A 22,388-nucleotide genomic window follows, 5' to 3' on the forward strand; every position below is an offset into this window, starting at 1 on the left:
CAGCACCCTTAAACACTGCTCCCCGGTTACATAAAATGCTGGTACACACGGAACATTCACCCCAGCACTGCTTGCAACGACGCAACACATGGGAGGTGGTGGACAAATCCTTACTCTGGAATACAATGCAGCCCTTACAAAGGGTAGTCCCTGCAATGGGAAGGAACTAGGGAGGCATGCCGAGTGACCGTTGTAGGCATGGCCTTGGAAAGACTGCCAAGGCTGTTGTTGAAGAGAAGAAACAGGTTGGAATACAATATCTACAGCCAACAAGGCCAAACCCCACGATTGTAGATGAAGAGAAAAAGGCCCAGAGGCAGGTGCCCAAGAATTGTCCTCTGGGGAGGGGAGAACGACTGTGCCAGGGGGGCGTTTTATGGTCTGTATTTGAAATTTAAAAAAAATTTCAACCCTACTGTGGTTTTTTTTTTTTAAGTTTTTATTTCCCCATATTTAAATTTTTTTACAAAGAGATACCCATGGATTCTTGTGAAATTAATTTTTTTTTTGAGGATGTGAAGTAAATTTAATCACCACCCTCAGACAGCAGAAGTGTCTAAGTGGCGGCCCTCCCCCCACCCCCAGGAGTGGCCTGGGTAAGCTTTTCTTCTTTTTTTTTTTTTAAGATTTTATTTATGGGGCACCTGGGTGGCTCAGTTGGTTAAGCGACTGCCTTCGGCTCAGGTCATGATCCTGGAGTCCCGGGATTGAGTCCCACATCGGGCTCCCTGCTCGGCGGGGAGTCTGCTTCTCCTTCTGACCCTCCCCCCCATGTGCTCTCTCTCTCTCATTCTCTCTCTCTCAAATAAAATAAATAAAAATTTAAAAAAAAGATTTTATTTATTTATTCATGAGAGAGAGAGAGAGAGAGGCAGAGGGAGAAGCAGGCTCCCAAGGAGCAGGGAGCCCGATGCAGGACTCGATCCCAGGACCCCGGGATCATGACCTGAGCCGAAGGCAGATGCTCAACTATCTGAGCCACCCAGGTGCCCTGGGTAAGCATTTTTTTAAGGGAAGAAAACGCAAAAGGCCCAACCATTAATTTACGAAGTGGTGGATGAAACAAGAAAAACTGAAAACCTCACTAGTGATCCAATGAATGAAATCAAAGGAACAGACATGCTTTTGTCTATCAGATTGGCAAACATGGCATGAATGACAGAGAGTGGTTAGGGAAGGAGCAGTTTTAGTACAACAGATTTACTATACACACATTGGGTTAAGACAGCATTCCAGGATTCACAAATATATTCACCATTCGAGAGCCATCTTAATTGCACATAAAAGTATAAAAACACCTAACTAAGTTCCATAGTGTAAGAAAAACAAACATCTCAAGAACTCTATCATGAGGGACGCCTGGGTGGCTCAGTCATTAAGTGTCTGCCTTTGGCTCGGGTCATGATCCCAGGGTCCTGGGATCGAGCCCCGCATCGGGCTCCCTTCTCCGCAGGAGGCCTGCTTCTCCCTCTCCCTCACTTGTGTTCCCTCTCTCGCTGTGTCTCTCTCTGTCAAATAAATAAAATCTTAAAAAAAAAAAACAACTCTATCATGAAAAATGTCCAAGGAGTTCAGATCCATTCAAATACAGTTATGGGGCACCTGGGTGGCTCGGTCGGTCAAGGGTCTGGCTAGGTTTTGGCTCAGGTCGTGATCTTCCATCGTGAGATCGAGCCCCACGTCGGGGTCCGCACTCAGCGGGAAGTCTGCTTGGAATTCTCTCTCTCTCCCTCTGCCCCTCCCCACCCCCCTTAAATAAATAAATAAATCTTTTAAAACAAAGCAAAACAAACACCACAATGCAGTTTGCTAAGTGCTCTGGCAGAAGTCAGTCCATGCAGCTTGGGAAACAGACTGTAGGTACCGAACTCCAGACAGATGGATCAGGTACCCGGAGCAGTGAAAAAGCCAGATTTGCCGGCTCCTGGGCAGGGCAGGCCTGGCCACGGGCTCCACCCTCCTGGGCTTCAGAGGTCACTGCTCAGTCATTTATTCCCTTCTCAGATTTCACTTCCCCTCTTTTCCTCCGCTCTTTTCTCCTTATAACATCTTATGAACATCTTTAGGACCTCCCCCCATTTATTCCCTGTTCTCTCTCGCCTCCAGCCTGTTTTTTGGAAGAGAAACAGTAGTAGGTGCCTACTCACGCTGCCGTGGGAATAGAAATAGGCACACCCTTCTGGAGGATGGTGTATCAAAAACCTGAACAATGTGAACACCCTTTGATCCAGCAATCCTATTTTCAGGAATTTATCCTAGGGAAAACATCATGGATGTGTACAAAAATCTGTCATCAGAGATGCACAAAGATGTTTATGCAAACACTGTTTAAAAACAAAGTACTGAAAATAATCTCAATGTCCATCCAAATGAGATAATTAGCTGAAAAATTATGGTGCACCACGGAAGATGATACTGTTGAGCAGCTATTTAAAGCTATGCTATGATGCTATAAAAATATTCAATGACACAGGAAAAGCTTCATGGTATATAGTTGAGTGAAGAAAGGAGGGGGCCAAATATTGACAATAAGATCACATATATACAGAGAGAGAGAGAATGAGAGAGCGAGCTCAAGCGCAAGCACTAGATACTTTAGCTATAGCACTAACAGCATAATTTGGACAATTATTTATCCTCTGTGAGCCTCAGTTTCCAAATCTATAAAATGGGTATTTTAAGAGCTACTTGACAGGGTTCCGTAAGATAATGTATATGAAGTACTTAGCACAGTACCTGGCACATAATAAACTTTCAAAAGCTTTAACAGTGGCTCAGCTCATTGATTTATTCATTCCCTCAAGTATTTATTGAGAGCCCTTGAACTTGCTACTCTCTCTGGAACTTTGCTTGGTAAACCTCAATTCATTCTTCAAAACTCTGTTTAACTGTACTGTGATGCCCTGCCCCTCCTGCATTTTTCAAAATAAAAACACTAAATTTTAGACCCCCAAAATACATGTATGCAGAAATTAAAACAATACCTTTCATTTCACAAACATACAGTTCATCAAAAGAAGCCAGACAAAAGAATGGGAAGCAGGGACTCAGATACTTGCACATCAATGTTCATAGCAGTACTATTCACAATAGCCACGAGGTGGAAACAACACAAATGTCCATTAATAGATGAGTGGATGAAGAAAATGTGCTATATACATACAATGGAATATTATTCAGCCTAAAAAAAGGAATAACATTTTGATAGGGTCTACAACATGGATGATCCTTGAAAACATCATTAAGTGAAATAAGCCAGATACAAAGAAGGCAAATATTGTATGATTCCACTTATATGAGATACCTGGAATAGGAAAATTCATAGAAAGTAGAATGGAGGTGGGAAGAAGGCATGGGTATAGGAAATGGATAGCCGTGATGGGTGCACAAAATTACGAATGTATTTTTTTAAAAATATCTTATTTATTTGAGAGAGAGAGAGAGAACACGAGCAGAGGGGAGGGGCAGAAGCAGAGGGAGGAGAAGCAGACTCCCTGCTGAGCAGGGATTCCCAATGCGAGGCTTGATCCCAGGACCTTGAGATCATGATCCGAGTTGAAGGCAGACGCTTCACCCACTGAGCCACCCAGGTGCCCATGAATGTACTTAATGCCACTGAATTAGCCACTTAAAATGGTTAAAACAGTAAATTTATCTGTATTTCACAATAAGACTTGGAAAAAAGAATAAGAAGACAGACGGCTTGATTCCATTTATACAAAGTACAAAAACAGAGAAAACTATGGTAACAGAAGTCATAATAGTGTCTACTCTGTAAGTTAGTGGCTGGAAGAGGACATGAAGGGGGACTTTGGGGTCATTTTCTATTTCTTTATCTGAGTGCTGGTTCCATTGATATGTTCAGTTGGTGAAAACAACCGAACCCTTCACTTGTGAGTTTGCCTCGTCTGCCTTTTTCATGCTTCAATCCAAAGTTCACCAGAAAACAACAAAAATCCTAACATATCTTTTGAAAAAAAAATTTTTTTTTAAGATTTATTTCTTTATTTTAGAGAGAGAGAGCGCAGGGGGTAGAGGCAGAGGGAGAGGGAGAGAGTACCAAGTGGACTCCTCGCTAAGCCTAGAGCCCCTGGGTGGGGAGGCTCGATCTCACTAACCCTAACCCTGAGATCACGACGTGAGCTGAAATCAAGAGCCCGATGCTAAACGGACTGAGCCACACAGGGGCGGCTCCCCCAAAATCTTTTAAGTAATCTCTAGGACGAGCGTGGGGCTCGAACTCACCACCTGGACTGAGCCAGCCAGGCCCCCTGAAAGAATTTTGATTGCAAAAATCCGGCTAAGTTTTGGGGAGCTGAACTTTTTTTTCCTCTTTTTTTCTGGGCTCCTTTTCTTGTGCCTTAAGCCTGCACTGAATCCGTGCCTTCTTTGAAAGGCTTTCTGTCTGACCTTATTTACCAAGGTCCCACACTGGCTGGGGCCGCATTCTCGGGAGCACCCGGACGGTAACTAAATTGCCTCCTGTCTCCTGACTAGCCCTGAGTTGAACTTTTGGAGGTCAGAGAGACCAGTCCCTACTGATCCCGCTCAATGCGCGTTACAGAGCAGTAATAAATCCAATCAGCTCTGGAGGCTGGGAGCAAGGCCGGAAGAACTAGCCGGGACGAGGGAAGCGCCGCTCACGTTCTGCCCAGCTTGGCCCGCACGCCGGTCTTCCAGAGGTGAAGCCACGCCTTCTCCCAAGCACCTCCCCCAACCCCATGTAGTCCCGCCCCTCACCGATGGGCCGCTTAGGTCCCGCCCAGTGAGCGTGGCCCCGCCCCCGGAGGGCGACGATCCCGCCAACAATAACTCCGCCCCTCCTTCCGCTGAGAAACCTGTCCCTTTTTTAAAGAATACGTTTACGTCAGCCCGCCTTACGTAGACTAACGTCATCGGTGCAGAGCGCGGAGGCGGGCCTTCCTGTCTCTGATTCAAACAGCTTCCGGGAGAAGCCGGAAGAGACGAGACCCTGGACAGAATCGGGGATAGCCAGCCCCTCCCCCGGCCCCTACGGAAAGGTGAGTCCATGGGCCGTCCTGGCGAAGTCAAAATACTTAGTCTGGCCGTTTCAGGTGAGGACCTCCTTCCCTATCCAGGCACAGTACCGGTCCAATTCCCCTTAATTTCCCATGACTCCCCGCGTACGCAAGCCCCGCCCCCACGTCCCCAGCCCCGCCCCGAAGTTTGAGGGGTGTGGATGGTTTGTGACCCCCACACCGGACTCTATCCCTGTGGGCTGGGAGAACTGAGCTTGGCAGCCAGGGACCAGGTAGCGTTTCGTCTCGGGTGGGCCCACCGACTCCTCTCCAGCGCCGCGGGAAGAGGGCCGCCCCACGCGGAGCCTTCGCCTCAGAAAAGGCAGGGTCGGGACCCCTCCTCACCGCGCGTCAGGGTCGCCCACAGACTGAGGAGACACCAAAGGCCTCTGAGGCGGGAGACCAGGGGTCCTGCCCGGCCCCTGCCCACGAAAGTGCCCTGTGTCTGTGCCAGTCGTTTTCGCTTCTGTTCGCCGCAGTTTCCTTGTCTGTGAATTAGGGTGGGTGACATTAACCATCCTTACCATTAGGGGCTAGTTGTGGGAGCGATAAGGAATTGCTGCCATTTATTTACTGAACCATTGCAATGTGCCAGACACTGTGCTAAGTATTTTGCTTCGATGATTTCCCGTCACCGTCAAAACAACCTTATGAGGTAGGTACTATTTTTAACCCCATTTTACTGATGAGAAAGCTGAGGCTCTGAGAAAGTTGTCCGAGCTTACAGAGCTAGTAAGGGGCAAGACCAGGATTATAATCAGGTTTTTTGTTTTTTGTTTTTTACTCCAGGGCCCGTGTTCTAAATAAGGATGTGGGAGCTATTCAGATGTTATGTTCCACAAATATTCTTTGAGCAGCTAGTATGGCATTATGCTGGGCACTAGGGTACATAGAAAAATACACGTGATCCTTGTCTTCCAGAAGTCTCGTAGAGACAGATGGACAGGTGGAAGAGTATAATGAAGTTTTATAGGTATTGTGAGAGTAGCCTGTTAATGATAATCATCTGATTGGATTTGCCCCGGGGACAGCTGTGAAAGCCACACATTCTCCGAGGGAAAGAGTAGGTACTCTAAGGTCCTTCCTGCCTTTCTAAGAAACTGCCAAGGGAGAAACTACACAGTACACGAAGAGAGATAGGGATATGGATTATGAGAGCTATTTTGGAATCTTTTCCAAATCCTTTCCACTTAGTGGTTTTGCAGTTGCGAACCTCTGGTGACCCAGGAGGGCGGTGTTTCTGGTGTCTGTCCTCCTTAGCTCCCTGGGACTTGTCAGAAGAGTTTCAGAGGTGGCAGACACGGTCCCTGCTGCATAATGTCTGCTGATGGCCCCTACAGATGTGTCCCTTTGGGGTGGTCTGACTGTGCTTCTGATGAAAAATTAATTTTTTGGTTCTTGACATCTGAACCTGAAAACGTGACCGTGAATGAGGTAGGGTTCAAACGGGACAATCTGGCAAGAGTGGCTGCACTATGCATCCAGAAGACCCTAAAATAAAATATTTTGGGCTTTTTGGTCTCTCTCAAGCCACCTTGGAGGCTTCTCAGGGGGGCATAGTTGCCAGAGCAAGTGATAGAGATCCTAGAGAAACTCAGGGCTCAAAGGAGCAAATGTTTTTTCCCACCTACCAAAAAAGCAACAGCCAGTGGCAGCAGCAGTCGCCCCAACAAGGCCATGAGATTTTCCTGATGATCCACGCTCTTTGGGAGCTCGAAATGTGAGAGAGGAAGGATGTGGAACCTGAAAGCTAGTGTTTCACAATAGAGGCAAAGGGTAAGTCCTTAGCTTTAGGTTAGGGGTCCGGAGGTAGGAAGGTTTGTTCCCTCTTCCATAGGACACTGACCTCCATTCTCTTTCAGGGCTGAGTCAGTTAGGACCGAAACAAACTAGGAACCCGGTTGCAACCCCACGTACCCTGCTGATGCTGTCCCCCTTTGTTCCTGCAGTGTCGACCCAGTCAGCAGCCAGGCCATGGAGTTCTCTGATGTCACCCTCATTGAGGGTGTGGGTAATGAGGTGACTGTGCTGGCAGGTGTGGTGGTGCTGATTCTAGCCTTGGTCCTAGCTTGGCTCTCTACCTACGTAGCAGACAGCGGTAGCAACCAGCTCCTGGGCACCATTGTGTCAGCTGGAGACACATCCGTCCTCCACCTGGGGCATGTGGACCATCTAGTGGCAGGCCAAGGCACCCCAGAGCCAACCGAACTCCCCCATCCATCCGAGGGTAATGATGAGAAGGCTGAAGAGGCTGGCGAAGGTGGGGGAGACTCCACAGGGGAGCCTGGAGCTGGGGGTGGTATTGAGCCGAGTCTTGAGCATCTGCTTGACATCCAAGGCCTTCCCAAAAGACAAGCGGGCCCAGAAAGCAGCAGTCCAGAGGCCCCTCTGAGATCTGAGGATAGCAGCTGCCTCCCTCCCAGCCCTGGCCTCATCAGTGTGCGGCTCAAATTCCTCAATGACACCGAGGAGCTGGCTGTGGCCAGGCCGGAGGATACTGTGGGTGCCCTGAAGAGGTGAGTGGACTGGAGAGTGGGAGGCTGCTCATACCCCACGCCCTCAGCCCTTGGTCACCCGAGAGGAGGCTGGTATCCACCTGGGAGCGGCAGGGATGTATCAGGTCCAGCCCCCACTAGGGGTGGGTGGGATACTTCTTAGAAACTCACCCTTCAGTTCTTCCCTCGTTGCCCCGTTTTGTTGGTCCAGGCCTGTTTGCCTTCTCATTCGTCGCCTTCTGTCTTTCCTTCTATCCTTTCATCCTTCCAGTAAATACTTCCCTGGACAAGAAGGCCAGATGAAACTGATCTACCAGGGCCGTCTGCTGCAGGACCCGGCCCGCACACTGCGTTCCCTGAACATTACCGACAACTGTGTGATTCACTGCCACCGCTCACCCCCAGGGTCAGCTGTTCCCGGCCCTTCAGCCTCCCTGGCCCCCTCTTCAGCCACTGAACCCCCCAGCCTCGGCGTCAGTGTGGGCAGCCTCATGGTGCCTGTGTTTGTGGTGCTGTTGGGTGTGGTCTGGTACTTCCGTATCAATTACCGCCAGTTCTTCACAGCACCTGCCACGGTCTCCCTGGTGGGGGTCACCGTCTTCTTCAGCTTCCTAGTATTTGGGATGTACGGACGATAAGGACATAGGGAGAAAATGAAAGGCATGGTCTTCCTCCTTTATGGCCTCCCTCCTTTCCTGGCCGGAGCTGGGCCCAAGGGCTTGGGAGGGAGGGGTGGAAAGGATGTGGCAGGTCCTCCTCCATAGGACATAGGAGGCAGGTACAGGGCCTCCCCTTCACGTCCACGAGGGTACAGACATCCCATCTCTGTGCAAGCACAACTCAGGTAGAAACGAGGATGTCATCTTCCTTCCCTTTTAGGGTCTTAAAGTTCAGAGCTGAGCTGGTAGCCCAGCTCAGTGGGGAGCCTGGGCTCCGTCCTCCCGGCTGTGGCCCTAGCTCTTTCCATTGTCCTGCATGTCTGCTCCTCGGTACCCAGGGCCGCCTGCCAGGGCAGCTCAGCATGGCCCCAGCATACTTCTGTAGGGAGCCTGGAGTATTTTTCTGTTTCTTAAGGGAATATCCATCTTTTGAGACTAAAGTCACGCAGCAGGAGTGAAGGTCGTGTCTGCTTTCCATATAGGCACCTAGCCGCCTCTACCTTCTCCCTCCACCCCTGTAGCAGGAATAGGGTGTTCTCTGTGTTCTGGATAGTTTCCAGTGTTCTCCCCTTTTTTGAAAGCACTTTGCTTTTTTTTTTTTTTTTTTTTTTTAATAGTCCTTTATAGAGCTCAGTCAGAAAGGGGACTGGGGCACAAAGCCAAGCCCCCAGCAGTGGGAGAGGCCAAGCCACAGCTGCTGCTAGCCTAGGCCTACGGCTGGAAGCGAGAGACAGCTCTGGCCCTCGGCCAGTGTCCTGCCCTGCCCGGCTCCAAGGACGAGCTCTGGGTATGGAGCCCTGGGCCCCAGGCCCTTGCCTCTGGGGTTCTCGGATGGAGGGTCAGTGTCTGTGACTAAATAAAGTTCCATTTTGTGGCTGTGGAGCCTCCTTCTGTGACATGAAGAGAATGGCTTTGCTCTGCCCCCGTCAACATGGTAATGAGGGTGGCTAGGCCGGGCTACCAACGGGAGATGCAGTTTATTTACACCAGCAGCCATGGGGGCAGGGGAAATACACAGCGTTTACAAAGTTAGCTACCTGTACAGGATGGATTACATATGCAAAAATAAAAATCTCAAGACCACAGGACAGCGTGAGCCCCTCCCCCCTCCCCCAATGACCCCAGCATGCGGTAATGCCAGGCGGGTGGCCCCTGGGCATGCGGGGGGGAGTGATGCATGGAAGGAAAAGCCACCGGCCATGGAAATTAGTACAGAACCCCCCCACACACACTCAGACACATGATAGGATACAGGGTGGACGACACCTAGCCGGGGTGGGAAGGATGGGAATTGAAACCCACACAGCCTGCTGTTCGAGGGAGGGGGAGTGGAGAGCTCCTAGCCCCTGTTCAACTACATGGTAGGGGGGGGCACACTCTCCCCAGAAGGAAAGGGGTTTGCTCCCTCAGGGTCCCTGCTGGACCAAGCCCATCTCTTACCCAGCTTGGGCAGGGGGCTCTGCCCTGAGGGCGGGCCAAGGAACAATGGGGAAGTGGATGTGGACAAACCAGTTCCCAAACTACTTCCCACTTCTCCCTCCTCTAACCAGAGGGGGGGAAAGGGAGAGGCCAGAGGGTAAAGGGTATGGTAGGGCCTGAGCTGCAGCTGCCTCTCGGAAGGGAGAATGGCCCATGGCCTTCCTCCCTTCACCTTCAACCCACTCCCAAAACTTCATTTGGAAGCAGGCTGGAGGCTGGCTGAAATCCTCCTTTCCCTCTGGCTTCCCCTTAGAGGGAGAAGACATTGGAGGGTCAAGAACAGAGGAGCCCAGGCCCCAGGATTTATTCTAACTCCTGCCAAAATCTGTTTGGCTTTTTAAAAAATAATCACAATTCTTGGGTTAAAAACCAATTTGTAACCAGGCATCAGCCACAATCAGAACCACCCCAGGGGGAGATTGGGGTTCCAGACGGGGTACTGCAGCCCCATCTCTCGTTGTTCCCTTAACCCTCTAGGGTCCCTAACCCAAATCAGTCCAACCAGTCCTGGGTACTAGCTACCCAAATGTGGGATGGCTCCTCCTGGGAAGAGGGCAGGGTTCACATCCAGCAAATGCCAGAGAACATGGCTCAGGGTCAACTCCATCCCTGTGTCAGTCAGCTCTGCTCCTAGCCCAGACTAGTCCTCCAGCTCGGCTCCTGGGAGCGATGGTGCCCACGTGGAGGTGGGACAGTACATCTCTTCGGGATGTAGACCAGGCAGGTGGGCACACTGGCATGATAGTCCCACAGAGGGGCAATGCCTAGGCACGACACCCCTCTACTGACAACCCAGAGCACAGAGACTAGCCTCTTCCCACCCCAACTCCTAGCAAAGGGGGAGAGGTAAAAGATCAGGATTTTCCTCAGAGCCCCAAACCACAAGTACAGAATAAATAACTTAAAAGCGGCTAAGGAAGGGGAAACAGGGCAGGCTTCAGAGGCAGGAGCATCGAGAGAGGAACTGAAGCTGGTCAAGGTGAAGGAGGGGGGTAGCAAGCAGCAGTTGGGAACTTGGACTGCCCTGCTAGGGCAGCGGGGCAGGGTAGGCGGGAGGAACATGGGGCCACCCCAGGAGGGTGAGGCTGGGCCCCTTCCTGGGGCAGGGAATGAGGTAAGAAAACATTTCAAATAAAGCAGCACCGTTCCCTCTCACCTTGGGGCCCCACTCCTCACCAGCCCTGGGTCAGGGAGGAAAGGTAGGGGGAGGGGAGTCATTTTGATACACAGCTCCCTCTTCCTACCCTCCCCTTGCCCCTTCCTTGAAGCTGTAGAGGCTGGAGGCCCTTTCCTGGCACCCAACAACAAAAGGACAGCTCCTGCTGCCAAGGAGGCCCATGGGGACTGAGGGGAAAGGGCTGCCCCTGTGGGGGGGCAGGGAAGGCGGTGGCAGCTCTGGACGCCCACCTCAGCAGACAGCTTGCTGTGCCTGCCTACCCCTGGGATTGGGGGCATTTGATAGGATTCTGCACACAGACAGGACACGCCCAGCCCTGCCCCTCAGCTCCAAGCACCGGACCCATTCACATTGCTGAGGGCAGCTGGGGGAGGCCCCCTCCAGGCTCAGCTTCCAACCCACAGCCTCCCGGGTAGCCACGATGCTTCTCGGCAGGGCTTAGTCCAGTTCCTGGGGTGGGGGGCAGGCAGTGCCCTGGCACAGTGCCCAGGTCAGGCCCCTGGCCTAGCTGGACATCCAGTAACTCACAGAATAAATAGGAAAACCGCCTCCCCACCAAACTTATGTCCAAGGCATAATATGTCCAGGTCTGAGTCCTGCATGCCAAGGGGTCGTGCTCCATTGCAGAGGACCCTGACACCCCCCAGGGGTGCATAATTGGATCCTCTGCCTGCCTGGCCCACCAAGCTTCCCAAGCCCAAACCCCCAGCAGCCGTCCATTTGCCAGGCTTTGCCACCTGGGTGGGGGTTGGGAGAGAGGGCTCTGCTCAGCCAAAGGCTATCCCTGCACCCAAGTCAGTTGATGTCATCGTAGATGCTGGGCGTCGGGGGTGCCGGGGGCTTTGGCTTCTTCTTCTTGTTGGAGCCTAGGCTGGAGGCAGTCCCTACCAGGCTCAGATGGGATTTCTTTTTCTTGGTTTTCCGTGACTCAGAGCTGTTGGTACCTGAAGAGAAAGAGGCACCAGGGAGGAGGGTTGGGCTGTGTCAGGAGAACACAGGTGTCCCCACAACCCTGGCTTCGGGCAGAAAGCCCGTGGGGCCCAGATGTATCACCTACCTAGACCCCATCCCTGATTCTCACTCGTCTTGGAGGAGCCTGAATCAGAGGGTGAGAGATCAGAGGAGCCGTCCCACTGAAGCCGGCTGATCAGGGCCTGGCTGTCAGTCATGTCAAAGCTGTCATTATCCAGGGAACTCTCGACCTCTGGAAGGACGCTGGAAAGGAGAGGGGTCAAAGAAGGGCTTTAGGGATACCAATCATCATCCTGATCTTCCACAACCCACCACCCTCCTTGGAGGGTCCCTTACACTGAGGGTCCGAGGAAATAAATCCGCACGGCTCGCCGCTGCTCATCTGTGTGCTGGGGGCAGCGCAGGGACCTGGTGGGGAGAGAATTAATCAGAGCCTGACAAGGCAGGAAGGGTCTGAGGACCTCAGGTGAAGCCCCTTTTCCTCAGCAGAGGCGGGAGGAATGGACTCAGACCGGGAAGGGATAAACAGAGTGCCCCCAGATTGTGGCCCAAGGCCTGACCATGAGAGGAGGGAGGGGAAGGGTGGGAGCCCCACTGCTCAAGTCCAAGGGTACTCCCGACCCATGCCCATGGTGAGTGTGCAGGAGGGCCCCCTGGCCCCCTTTCTAGGTTCTGAGCTCACCTTGTGCACATCTTCTTGGTGTGTTCAGAAATCACCCCACATTGCTGGAAGAGGAATAGAAGCTGAAAGGAGGGATGGAGGGAGCCTACTCTAGACACTAGATATTCTCTTCTGTAAAAATGCTGCATCGCACAAACAGAAGTGGCCCCAAGGTGTCCAGGACAGTCCCAGACCACCACCGGTCAGGAAACCTGATTCCAGAGAGAGCGAGCTACGTGGCCCTGACTGCTGTCACCATCCCCCCCCCAGGGATGTGACCACTGCCTGTGGCTCCAGCCCACTCCCAAGGGCCTCCCCTTCCCTGGTCTCTCACCGTGGTGAGCAGGTTACGCAGCTCGTCCGGCCCCAGAGTCTCGTAGCTGATCCCAGTTGAGTTGTTATACTGGGGGAGAACCAAAGGTACAGGTCAGAGAAGAGGCAGCCCCAGAGGGAGGGGGGGAAGGGCCGGATGGGTGGGGGGAACCAGTCTCTCTCATCCGTCTCTATATGGGAGGGCCTACGACCGGCCCAGCGGTTTTCCAGTGATTCTGCCCATCCCACCGGCATGTCGGGGAGGGGCCAGGACCCAGCAAGAACATAAATATGCAAGACCGAAATACCCCAGCTAGTGCTTCCGGCATCGGCATTCTGATCCCCACCTGTCCAAACCCCACCCAGCTCACAGCAAGGAAAACAAGAGAAAACCTGAGAGGGGCAGCACCTACTCACCTTAAAAGGATCCGAATTGCTAAGTTCCCCTGAAGAAGAAAAAAGAAGGGGAAGGGTGTTTGACGCAGAGGTACAGACAGAGAACCCTGAAAATAACCAGAGAGGAAGTGGGGGTGACAGAAGGATCACAGGCCCTCCCTCGACACCCCTGTCCCCCTCAGCCCCCCACCTCCCCCCTCCAGCAATGAGTCCCAGCAGACGCAGCTAGAACCACCCCCATCGTTCAAGCCCCACTTACCATTTTTGTGTTTTAAAGACTTGGATCTTCGAGGGGAATTGGGGTTCTGGAATGGGAGATACCACAGCTTTGGGGAAAGGGTAACGATAAGGGGGAGCCGAGAACCCAGGGAAGGAAAAAAGATTTGACAAAGAAACATCCTCAAATTCCTCCTCTTCCTCCCCAGTAAGAGGCCCACCTACCCATATTCCCTCCTCCCCTACTCCCCCAAGGCCTCCGCTGCCCTCCTGCCCACCACAGACACCCTCACCCCAAAACCCAGAGAGGCACCCCATGGACCTCAGACTTGAGTCAAGATACCAGAGGACTCCCTGCCCAAAGGGGAGGGTATCTGTCCTTCGCCCAAATTTCCCTCATGCTTGCCCCGGCTCTCACCTTGTCTGATTTTCTCTTCTTGGCTGAAGAAGACAAAAACAAGAGGGCAGGGTCACTTTAAGTTCTCAATCTGAGGACCCCCGTGGAAACACACAAAGCTACATTCTCCCATCCTCATCCAATACAACAACTTGTGACCCTTATGTACCCAGTTCCCACTTGCCCACCTCACCCCGATGCCCACCCACCCCAGCTTCCCCAGATCCCCAAACACCTTTCTTCTCTGAGCCATAGGACCAGTCGTTATCATTGATGTCATCGTTATCCTCTTGGTCACTCTCGGACTTGTTCATATTGTTGCTATTGGCAATCCTGCCAACGGAAGGGAAGACAAAGGGTCAAGGCGGCCACCTCTCTCTGCCCGCGGCCACAGAGGCCAAGCACGTGCCACCCTCTGTGCCCTACCAAGGCCCCAATGCCGCGGCCCAAGGTGTGAGAGACGAGCCCAGCAGCTCTAGGTCTAGCAGCGGCAGAAGCCCGAAGCCCTCACCGGCGGTTGGCGATGCGGCTGCTGTTCCGGCCCATTCCCAGGCACTTCTCCAGGTGGGGAGCGAAGCGGGAGGCAGCAATACTGCGGCTGCAATTGGGGCAGACACACTCCTTGCTCTTCCACTGGTTGAAAACCTGTCCAAAGATGTCCAACCCCGGCTGGTCCACGATCTCTGGGGACAGGAGAGGCGTGGCGATCAGGGCAGGCAGGGGACCCTCACCTCTTGTTTCCCCGCCCGTGGCCTCTTGAAACCCCCTGCCTAGGCTCACAGGAGCTCCAGGCGCTCTATCTGGTGCAGTTTCCAGAGGAGGAACTTCCAAGGATCCCCGGGGCAGGGGCCGGACGGCTCTCCTTCAACCCTGAAGCTCACCAAAATCCTTCATGCTATCAGGGTCCGTGTCGTCCAGGAAGAAGTAGCCACACTTGACAGCCCGGTGTACCTCGAAGCAGAATCCCAAACAAGAATCCTCGACCAGGTCCGCGTATATCTCCTGAGCTATGGCCTGGGCCCAGGGGAGAACATCCGCGGTCAGGAGGGTCACGGCCCCCTGGCCTGAGAGCAACTCTCACCAACCAAACCTGTCAATTCACCCTGGCCAAAGATAATGCTTTCTTTGCCATTTTCCCCGTCTTGACGCTGCGTCCTTTCTTCTTCCAGATCCTTGGGCCTTTTCAGCTGGCTATTCCCTTTAAGGAACCAGGCTGACTACCCAAATTCCTCTTTGGTGTGAACGCCAGATATAGCGACGTAGAGACATCAAGAGAAAGAACTAGAGGCACACGTGGGGGAGCCCTCACCTCTAGTTTGCTGTTATCCAGGCCAGACAAAGACATTTCCTCCATTTTCATTTGTAAACTCTTGTGGAGACGGCGCTCTGACTGCTCATAGCACAGCGGGCGGCAACACGGCTGCACACATGGGGGTGGGGGGTGTTGGTGTGAGGCCAAGCACCTCTGCAGACCGCCACCTCCCCTCTGCACCCCACTGCCCGGAGCTTACTCCTGCCATCAGGATATACCCCTCCCCAAGGCCTAGGCTCCCTAAGTCCGGATGGTCCTTCAGGGCCTGAAACCCAAAGGCGGCCTAGTCCTTCCCAGGACTGAACTCGGGCCCTGGACTCTGCCACCAGTCAAAGTCTGGGTCTATAGGAGGCAGCAGCTCACCCCAGGTCCCCCAAACTCAAACCCCTCTTCGATACCCATGGTGCAATGCAGCAGGGGGAGGAGAAGGAACTCTAAGGCCTCAAAGCAAACCCACAGGGTGTGGCAAAGAACTGCACAGACTCCTAAATACACCCCCCCCTTCCCTAGGCTCTCCTCAGAGTCACCTCTGCTTTCAGCCAGGATGTCCACTTGGGGGGGTACTGCTACCAGAAGTAGGAATGGCCCTAGAACCCTACAACCTTCACCCCACTCTGTCTTCCCCTGAAATAAGCCTGTGACTACGGAAGGGGAGCAGAGCCCACAGAAACCTAGAGCTGAAGGAGCATTTCTGGCCACCATGAGCAAGAAGAGGGGATAGAGCCCGGTTGGGATGGCATGCCGGGAGTGGGCACTCCCCTTACCTGTTCTCCTTTTAGATAACCACCCTCCCTCCCTCAGGACCAGCCCGGAAGTCTCTCCAAGAGCCCCAAAGTCCAGGAATCCCCACGAAAGGATTCAGAAACAGCGCCCACAGTCCGGGGCCCCTCTGAACGGTGGGTACGAGTTTAAGGAGCTGCCGGCCTAGAGTGGGGTGGGGACTGACAAATGAGCCAGGGGCACTGGGGAGGGTAGGAGGCCGGGCCTCGGCTCTTCCCCCGTCCCTGCGGCACTGCTGCTGCATCATACCGACTGGGGGGAGGAGAGCCGAGCCGCCCGAGGCCGGCGCCGGTCCGGGACAGACCGACCCCTAGAGAGTGGGCAGAGTGGGACGCGTCCCGGCCCCTCTCCTTCCCCGCCCGCCGACAGCCCCAGCCGGCCGGGGAGAGGAGTCCGGGAGGGTGTCTCTATTGTCCCGGGGGCTGGGGCCTGGCTCCCTAACAAAGGCCCCGCGCCCCCTCCCCGGCCGGCCCTGCCCCGCCCAGGGGGGACCCAGACAGGGGGAGAGCTGGGGGCCCGGGCCGGGCCGGGAAGCCGGGGGAAGCCGGGCGTTTCCGCGTCGGCCCGGGGGGAGGGGAAGGGGCGCTGACCCAGACCTGGGGGGAGGGGGCCCAAGCCCCGCCTCGGGCCCCGCCCCCCGCCCCCCGCAGGCCCCTCCCCCGTCCCCGTCTCCGTCCCGTACTCACCCCGCCCGGGGGGCCGCGCCGGGGCCCGGCGGCCTCTCAGGGCCGCGTCCTCCGGCGGCGGCGGCGGCGGCGGCTGCTCCGGAGCCCCATGTCCGTCGGTCCGTCCTCGCCTCTCCCCGGGGCCCAGGGCCCGGGGCCGGGGGGTCGGGCCGCCCCCCCGCCTCGCCGCCTCACCGGGCGGCCATGGCCCCTTCCCCTCCCTTCTCGTCCCGTCGCCGCCTCCTCCTCCTCACCTCACCCCGCCCGCGCGCAGTCCGCGCGCCGTCCGCGCGCCCCTCCCCCCGCCCCCCACTCCAGCCCGCCTCTCCCGGGCGGGGGGTGCGGCGCGAGCCCGGAGCGCGCGCGCGTGCCGCGACCGGAGGATGGATGGATGGAGCGAGCGAGAACGCGAGCGTGCGCGCGCGCGCCCCTCTCCCCCTCCCTCCGCGCGGGCGCGAGGCCAAGCGCGAGCGCGCTCCAACCTCCTCCTCTTCCTCCTCCCGCCCCTCTTCAACACCCCGCCCCCGCCCTCCCTTCCTCTTCCTTCTTTCGCTTTCGCGCGCCCAGCGACTGCTCGCGCCTGCTAGAAGGGCCCGAGCGCGTGCATCTGCCCCGCGGCCGCAGCTCGGCAGCATTTGCTCCAGGGGGCGGGGACCGGGCGGGGAGGAGGGGCGCCACGCCGCCGTCCAAAGTACCGGCGGACGGGGACGGGGGCGGGGAGATGGGCGGGGCCTTCGGGAGCAACCTCGGCCAATCGCCGTCTCGCCTCGGTCCGGCCGGCCCAATAGGATGGCGGTGGGTGGAGCGACGTTCAAGGTGAGGTGCGCGGTGCGCTGGGGGCGGAGACGTTGTGCCGTCCCGGCCGGCTCCGGGGCGGGGGCAGCGGGTGGCGTCGAAAGAGAGCGCCGGCTCCCAGCCGAGCCTGGGACGCCTTCCGGCCCAGGATCCCCCGCCCTTCCCTCGGGGCTCCCAGCTCTTCCCCCCCCCGCCCCCGGGCGCCCCCACGCCGGCATTTACCCCGTAGCGTGCAGCCACTTCTCTGAAGAGGCCGGAGTTGAAGTGGGGCTCTGTGAGCACCTCAGGGCAGAAAACCTATGGAGCCAAAGGGGCTCGTCCGAGCCTCCGTTCCCCTGTTTCTGGGCGGGTCTCAGCCCACTCCAGGCCTGCGAGCCAACGAACGCCCGAGATGAGGGTCCTCCGCTGAGGGCGGAGGCCGAGCTGTGCCCTTCTGAGCGGAGCGCCCTCCCGGCCCTCAGCCTAATTTAGATCCCACACCTGCTCGGCTTTCCTGCTTCCGGAACCCACGCTGGACCCCCCACCTCTCGGACAGCCTGCCTGGCACTGGCCAGACCCTGCCCCCGACCCCGCGCTACTTCCCCGGGTGTGCCCGGATCCGCGCGCTCTCAGTCCCCCTTTACCTCCTGAAAGGAAAGGCCTTTCCTAGCCGCAACCGATGCCCAGACTGGCGCTTCTGTCTCGGTTATTCTCTGGGTCTGGAGTGTTGGAACGGGGGTCTGACAGCCCTCTCCCCCTTAGAAGAGGGGATTAAACGAGGAAAGTCCTAAATCATACACTTGGGGACCATCATTGGCTGTTTGGTCTTCGGCAAACATGTATTGAGGCAATAGTCCTAAGTGGTTAAGACCAGATTTGAATTAAACCTATGGACCTGGCAAATAAACTTGGGCAAATGAGCTCTCTGTTGCCTCAGTTTACTCTGTTGTCACCGGGTATAATGATAGTACCTATCATTAGGTTGTTGTGAGCACTGACAAGTCAGTGCATGTGAAATTCTTAGCTCACTGTAAGTGGTTTATAAATTTTAGCTGCTATTCTTACATGCTCTAAGAATCTTACAGTGCCCTGTGCTGGGATACAAAGATGAAATAAGACAATTGTGCTTCCTCAAGAAGTTTATAATTTGTCGGGTAGACAGAACTGTAGGAAAATAATTGCCAAACACTGATAAAAACAAGAGAGAGGGTACCTGGGTGGCTCAGTCAGGTAAGTGTCTGACTCCGGCTCAGGTCACGATCCTGGGGTCCTGGGATTGAGCCCTGTAGGGCCCCCTGCTCAGTGGAGAGTCTGCTTCTCCCTCTCCCTCTGCCCCTCCCCCTCTCCCGCTCTCTTTCAAATAAATAAATAAAATCTTTAAAAAACAAACAACAACAACAAAAAAACGAGAGAGATGCACAGGGGATGGGGTGGCCAGGAGGACAGTTAAAATTATGTAAGAGAGTTGGTCAGTAACGGCTTCTTATAGTGGGAGATGAACTAGGTCAAGGCAGGCCAGGAAGGCACTAGACATCCCAAAGAGCAAGCTTCAGGAGTATGGTTCAGTTTGGGGCCTGGCTGGAGCATAGGAATGGGTGGGGAAGCAGCAGGAGGTGAGCAGGTCAGACCATACAGGACTAAAGGTGTGCTGAGTAATATGGGCTTTAGCCCTATAGGCCATGAGGAGTCCTCAAGGGGAACCATTTGATCAGACTTGAATTTTAAGTAGATCATTCTGGCATGCTGAGTCTGTAGATTGTATTTATTTATTCATTCAGTCATTCATTTATTCCGGGGGAGAGAGGGAACACGAGCAGGGGTTGCAGCAGAGGGAGAGGGAGAAGCAGGCTCCTGGCTGAGCAGGGAGCCTGATGCAGGGCTCGATCCCAGGACCCTGGGATCATGACCTGAGCTGAAGGCAGACGCTTAATCAACTGAGGCACCCAGGTGCCCCGAGTAGGTAGATTTTTGTTATCGATTGAGGCGTATGAGGTAAAGGACAAGCCCCCAAAACACCTTTAACCAAGATGGGGAATTCTGAGGAGGAGATACGAGGATATAAGGAGAAGGACAAGTTCAGTTTGGTATATGTTGTAGGTAGTGTGGGACCAGCTGGTGGAGACTCTCTGAAGATCACTGAAGTGAGGCCAGGCCTTCAGGAACCTCCAAAATGTGAATCAGGAATTCTCAACTCCGACGATGCTGATCTGTTTCTCAGTCTCTAAATATGCCCAGTATATCTGCCCTGAGGAATTTACACATGCCCAGGAAGACTTCCTGTCTCCTCTCTGTTTACCTAAATCCTTCCTCACTTTCCCACCCGTGGCCGTCCTCACACCAAACTCCTTTACAAGTGGATCATTTCTATTCATCCGGCCCTTGGCCTGGGCTGCTCAGTGGTGGTGACCTCTTTGGGAACGTGCCCGGTCTCCACAGTTAGCATCAGTCAGTCAATAAACACTAAGGACTGCGCTGGTCTGGGCTCTGGGCGAGGCCCTGGGGTGTAAGCAGCGAGCCAGAGAGACACACAGACTTTGTCCTAGTGGAATTTACACCCCAGCAAAGCCTGATGTGGATGAAACAAGACTGAGTGTGAAGGCATCCGGGCTGCTGAAGAAACAAATGGCATCATTTTTTTGTCAAGGGGTCAGAGAAGATCCCCCCCACCCGGAAGAAGTGATCTTTTAAGGGGAGCCCTGAATTAACTAGACAGTGAGGTGAAGAGGAACATTCGAGGCAGAGGGAATGGTGATGTGTACAGGCAGAATGTGGCCCTGGGAGAGTGTGGCATGTTTTGAGACCTGGACGGCTAGTATAACTGAGTTGGTACAGAGGCCAGCAGGGGCAACGGATGCCCCAGAACCTTGTCAGCCATACTTAGTCACTCATTCAACAAATGTTTCTTGAGTGTCAAATGTATACCAGGCAATTTTAGGTGCTGGGGTTACTGTAGTAGACAAGCAGATAAGGTGTCCTCTACTTGGAGAGATAGACAATAAACAAGTAAACAAATATAGAAACAAAGATGTAGGAGGAGGCCTCACTAGAAAGGGTTGTTAGGGAAGGCCTGTCTATGAGGTGACATTTGAGCTGAAGCCTGCAGGATGAGAAAACCAGCTGTGTGTAGAATTGAGAGATTAGCATTTGGGGCAGAAAGTACAAAGGCCCTGTGGTAGGCATGTTTGAAGAACAAAAGAGATCATTTGGCTGGATCGTTGTGAGTGATTAGGAAGAGCAGGGTGAGAGAAGGTGGGAGATGGGAAGCAGGGGCCAGGCCTTGTGGAGTCATGTAAGTTGTTAGTACAGAAGTAACCAGATTTCTTTTTTTTTTTTTTTTAAGATTTTTATTTATTTATTTGACAGAGAGAGACACAGCAAGAGAGGGAACACAAGCAGGGGGAGTGGGAGAGGGAGAAGCAGGCTTCCCGCGGAGCAGGGAGCCCGATGCGGGGCTCGATCCCAGGACCCCGGGATCATGACCTGAGCCGGAGGCAGACGCCTAACGACTGAGCCACCCGGGCGCCCCTCAGATTTTTCATTTTATTTCTTTAAAATTTTTTATTCATGGGGCACTCAGGTCATGATCCCGGGGTCCTGGGATCGAGCCCCGCATCGGGCTCCCTGCTCCGCGGGAAGCCTGCTTCTCCCTCTCCCACTCCCCCTGCTTGTGTTCCCTCTCTTGCTGTGTCTCTCTCTGTCAAATAAATAAAATCTTAAAAAAATAATAATAATTTTTTTTATTCATTTAAGTAAGCTCTACACCCAATGTGGGGCTCAAACTCATGACCCAGAGATCCAGAGTCGCACACTCTTCCAACTGAGCCAGCAGGATGCCCCCGGATTTCTTTTTAAAAAATAACTTTGGTTGCTGTGTGCAGAATGGACTGTAGGGGGCAAGAGTGTAAGCAGGAAGACCAGTTTTAGGAAGTCTTTGCGAAAGTTGAGCAATGATGGTGGCCTTGAATAGGATGGGGATGACAGCAATGGGGAAGGGTGCACAGATTTGGGAGAGATACAGGAAGTGGAATGGACAGGTCTAGGTTGAGCAAATACATATGGAGGTTTAAGAGGGAGAGAGAAGTCAAGGCTGATACCCTAGTTTCTAGTTTGAATAACTAGAGGTTGGTGATCATTTGGGGCCTTGAGGGATGAGGTGCCTGCGACATATCCCAGAGGATACACAGGAATCTACACAGGTTTGCAGTTTGGAAGAGCGGTCTCTGTAGATACCACCTTTTGGATTAGTTACCTATGGGTGATAATTGGAGGTTCATAAGGTGACATGAACACCTAGGATGGAATGAGGAGCCAATGCTGGCAGAATAGACCAAGAAGTCAAGAGATGGACAAGTGTCCGCTGGATGGAACGATGAACATGCTCGTGAATTTAGAGTCACCCCAGGAGAGTGGTGAGTGGGAGGTGAGGAAATGGGAGACCATGAAGGGCAGTGAGCTTTCCAGCAATTTGGCCAGGCACACCAGGGTGTGGGGCCAAGGGAGAGCTCCTGGATGGGGACTAGGTCTCCAGCCCTTGGTGGTTCCAGGAACCTGGCCAAGGCCTATGCAGGGAAGGCTATCTATCTTCCTTAACCTCAGAGGGCGAGTCATCTTGGCCCAGCCCACTTCCCATAAGAGCCCTGGGTGGAGTTAGGAAAGCCATCTCTAACACTGGGTGAGGCTGAACGCTCAAGATAGGAGGGTCACCCCAACTCCCAATGATAAATCCTTACATGACCAGCGTGAACCCCTGACCCTAATAGTTCGTTGCTCCCAATTTCCCAAGGCAGTGCACTCTGGGAGAAAATAATGTATCTGTTCCCCAAATTCTGTCTTTAGTGGTCTGACAACCCAAGGTGAACTGAAACGGAAGTGCAATAATAGCACAGAAAAATGTGAAGGTAGGCTGCCTATGGAATCTTTAGGAAGAGAAAGATGGTTCTAGAGAGAAGGGGCAAACAAGCTGGCTTCGAGAGTCTTTCCCCACTGAACTTGGTGCATCTCCCCCGCACCCCGCCCTTCATTGATTCCAGTGAGCAGACAGCAAGTCAAACCTT

The 22,388-nt window shown here is 53.9% G+C and overlaps 2 protein-coding genes across 8 annotated transcripts; one reads left to right on the plus strand and one right to left on the minus strand.

The window, feature by feature from the left end:
• The first annotated feature begins 4,916 nt into the window (after positions 1-4,916).
• TMUB2 (transmembrane and ubiquitin like domain containing 2) lies at positions 4,917-11,794 on the plus strand. Of its 4 annotated transcripts, none has more exons than XM_032396528.1 (4): positions 4,933-5,021; positions 5,570-5,694; positions 6,989-7,555; positions 7,806-8,390. In XM_032396528.1, exons 2-4 carry the CDS (start codon positions 5,660-5,662, stop codon positions 8,170-8,172), a joined length of 969 nt encoding a protein of 322 aa, XP_032252419.1. In that variant the 5' UTR covers positions 4,933-5,021; positions 5,570-5,659; the 3' UTR covers positions 8,173-8,390. The 4 variants fall into 4 exon arrangements, with proteins under 4 accessions (XP_032252421.1, XP_032252419.1, XP_032252422.1 ...); XM_032396529.1 differs by lacking the exon at positions 4,933-5,021 and adding an exon at positions 5,056-5,075; XM_032396530.1 differs by lacking the exon at positions 5,570-5,694 and having other exon boundaries at positions 4,917-5,021; positions 7,806-11,794.
• Positions 8,783-16,612, minus strand: ATXN7L3 (ataxin 7 like 3). 4 transcript variants are annotated; one of them, XM_032396524.1, is made up of 13 exons: positions 16,582-16,612; positions 15,113-15,223; positions 14,685-14,817; positions 14,315-14,486; positions 14,039-14,136; positions 13,825-13,847; positions 13,450-13,516; positions 13,212-13,297; positions 12,817-12,885; positions 12,504-12,547; positions 12,158-12,229; positions 11,907-12,064; positions 8,783-11,793 (listed from the first exon to the last, which is right to left on the minus strand). In XM_032396524.1, exons 2-13 carry the CDS (start codon positions 15,161-15,163, stop codon positions 11,645-11,647), a joined length of 1,122 nt encoding a protein of 373 aa, XP_032252415.1. In that variant the 5' UTR covers positions 15,164-15,223; positions 16,582-16,612; the 3' UTR covers positions 8,783-11,644. The 4 variants fall into 4 exon arrangements, with proteins under 4 accessions (XP_032252415.1, XP_032252416.1, XP_032252417.1 ...); XM_032396525.1 differs by having other exon boundaries at positions 13,450-13,495; positions 16,582-16,611; XM_032396526.1 differs by having other exon boundaries at positions 13,212-13,240; positions 16,582-16,610.
• Between the last annotated feature and the right edge of the window lie 5,776 nt (positions 16,613-22,388).

Source organism: Phoca vitulina, unplaced genomic scaffold (assembly GCF_004348235.1).
Source record: "Phoca vitulina isolate PV1807 unplaced genomic scaffold, GSC_HSeal_1.0 scaffold92, whole genome shotgun sequence".
NCBI classification, from domain to species: domain Eukaryota; kingdom Metazoa; phylum Chordata; class Mammalia; order Carnivora; family Phocidae; genus Phoca; species Phoca vitulina.

Coding starts and splice junctions, on each gene's coding strand:
- TMUB2 (XM_032396528.1), top strand. CDS start 5,660: ATGATTTCCCGTCACCGTCAAAACAACCTTATGAG. Junction 5,695..6,988: donor CGTCAAAACAACCTTATGAG/GTAGGTACTATT, acceptor TTGTTCCTGCAG/TGTCGACCCAGTCAGCAGCC. Junction 7,556..7,805: donor ACTGTGGGTGCCCTGAAGAG/GTGAGTGGACTG, acceptor TCATCCTTCCAG/TAAATACTTCCCTGGACAAG.
- ATXN7L3 (XM_032396524.1), bottom strand. CDS start 15,163: ATGAAAATGGAGGAAATGTCTTTGTCTGGCCTGGATAACAGCAAACTA. Junction 13,848..14,038: donor CTATGGCTCAGAGAAGAAAG/GTGTTTGGGGAT, acceptor TGTCTTCTTCAG/CCAAGAAGAGAAAATCAGAC. Junction 11,794..11,906: donor GAATCAGGGATGGGGTCTAG/GTAGGTGATACA, acceptor CTTTCTCTTCAG/GTACCAACAGCTCTGAGTCA.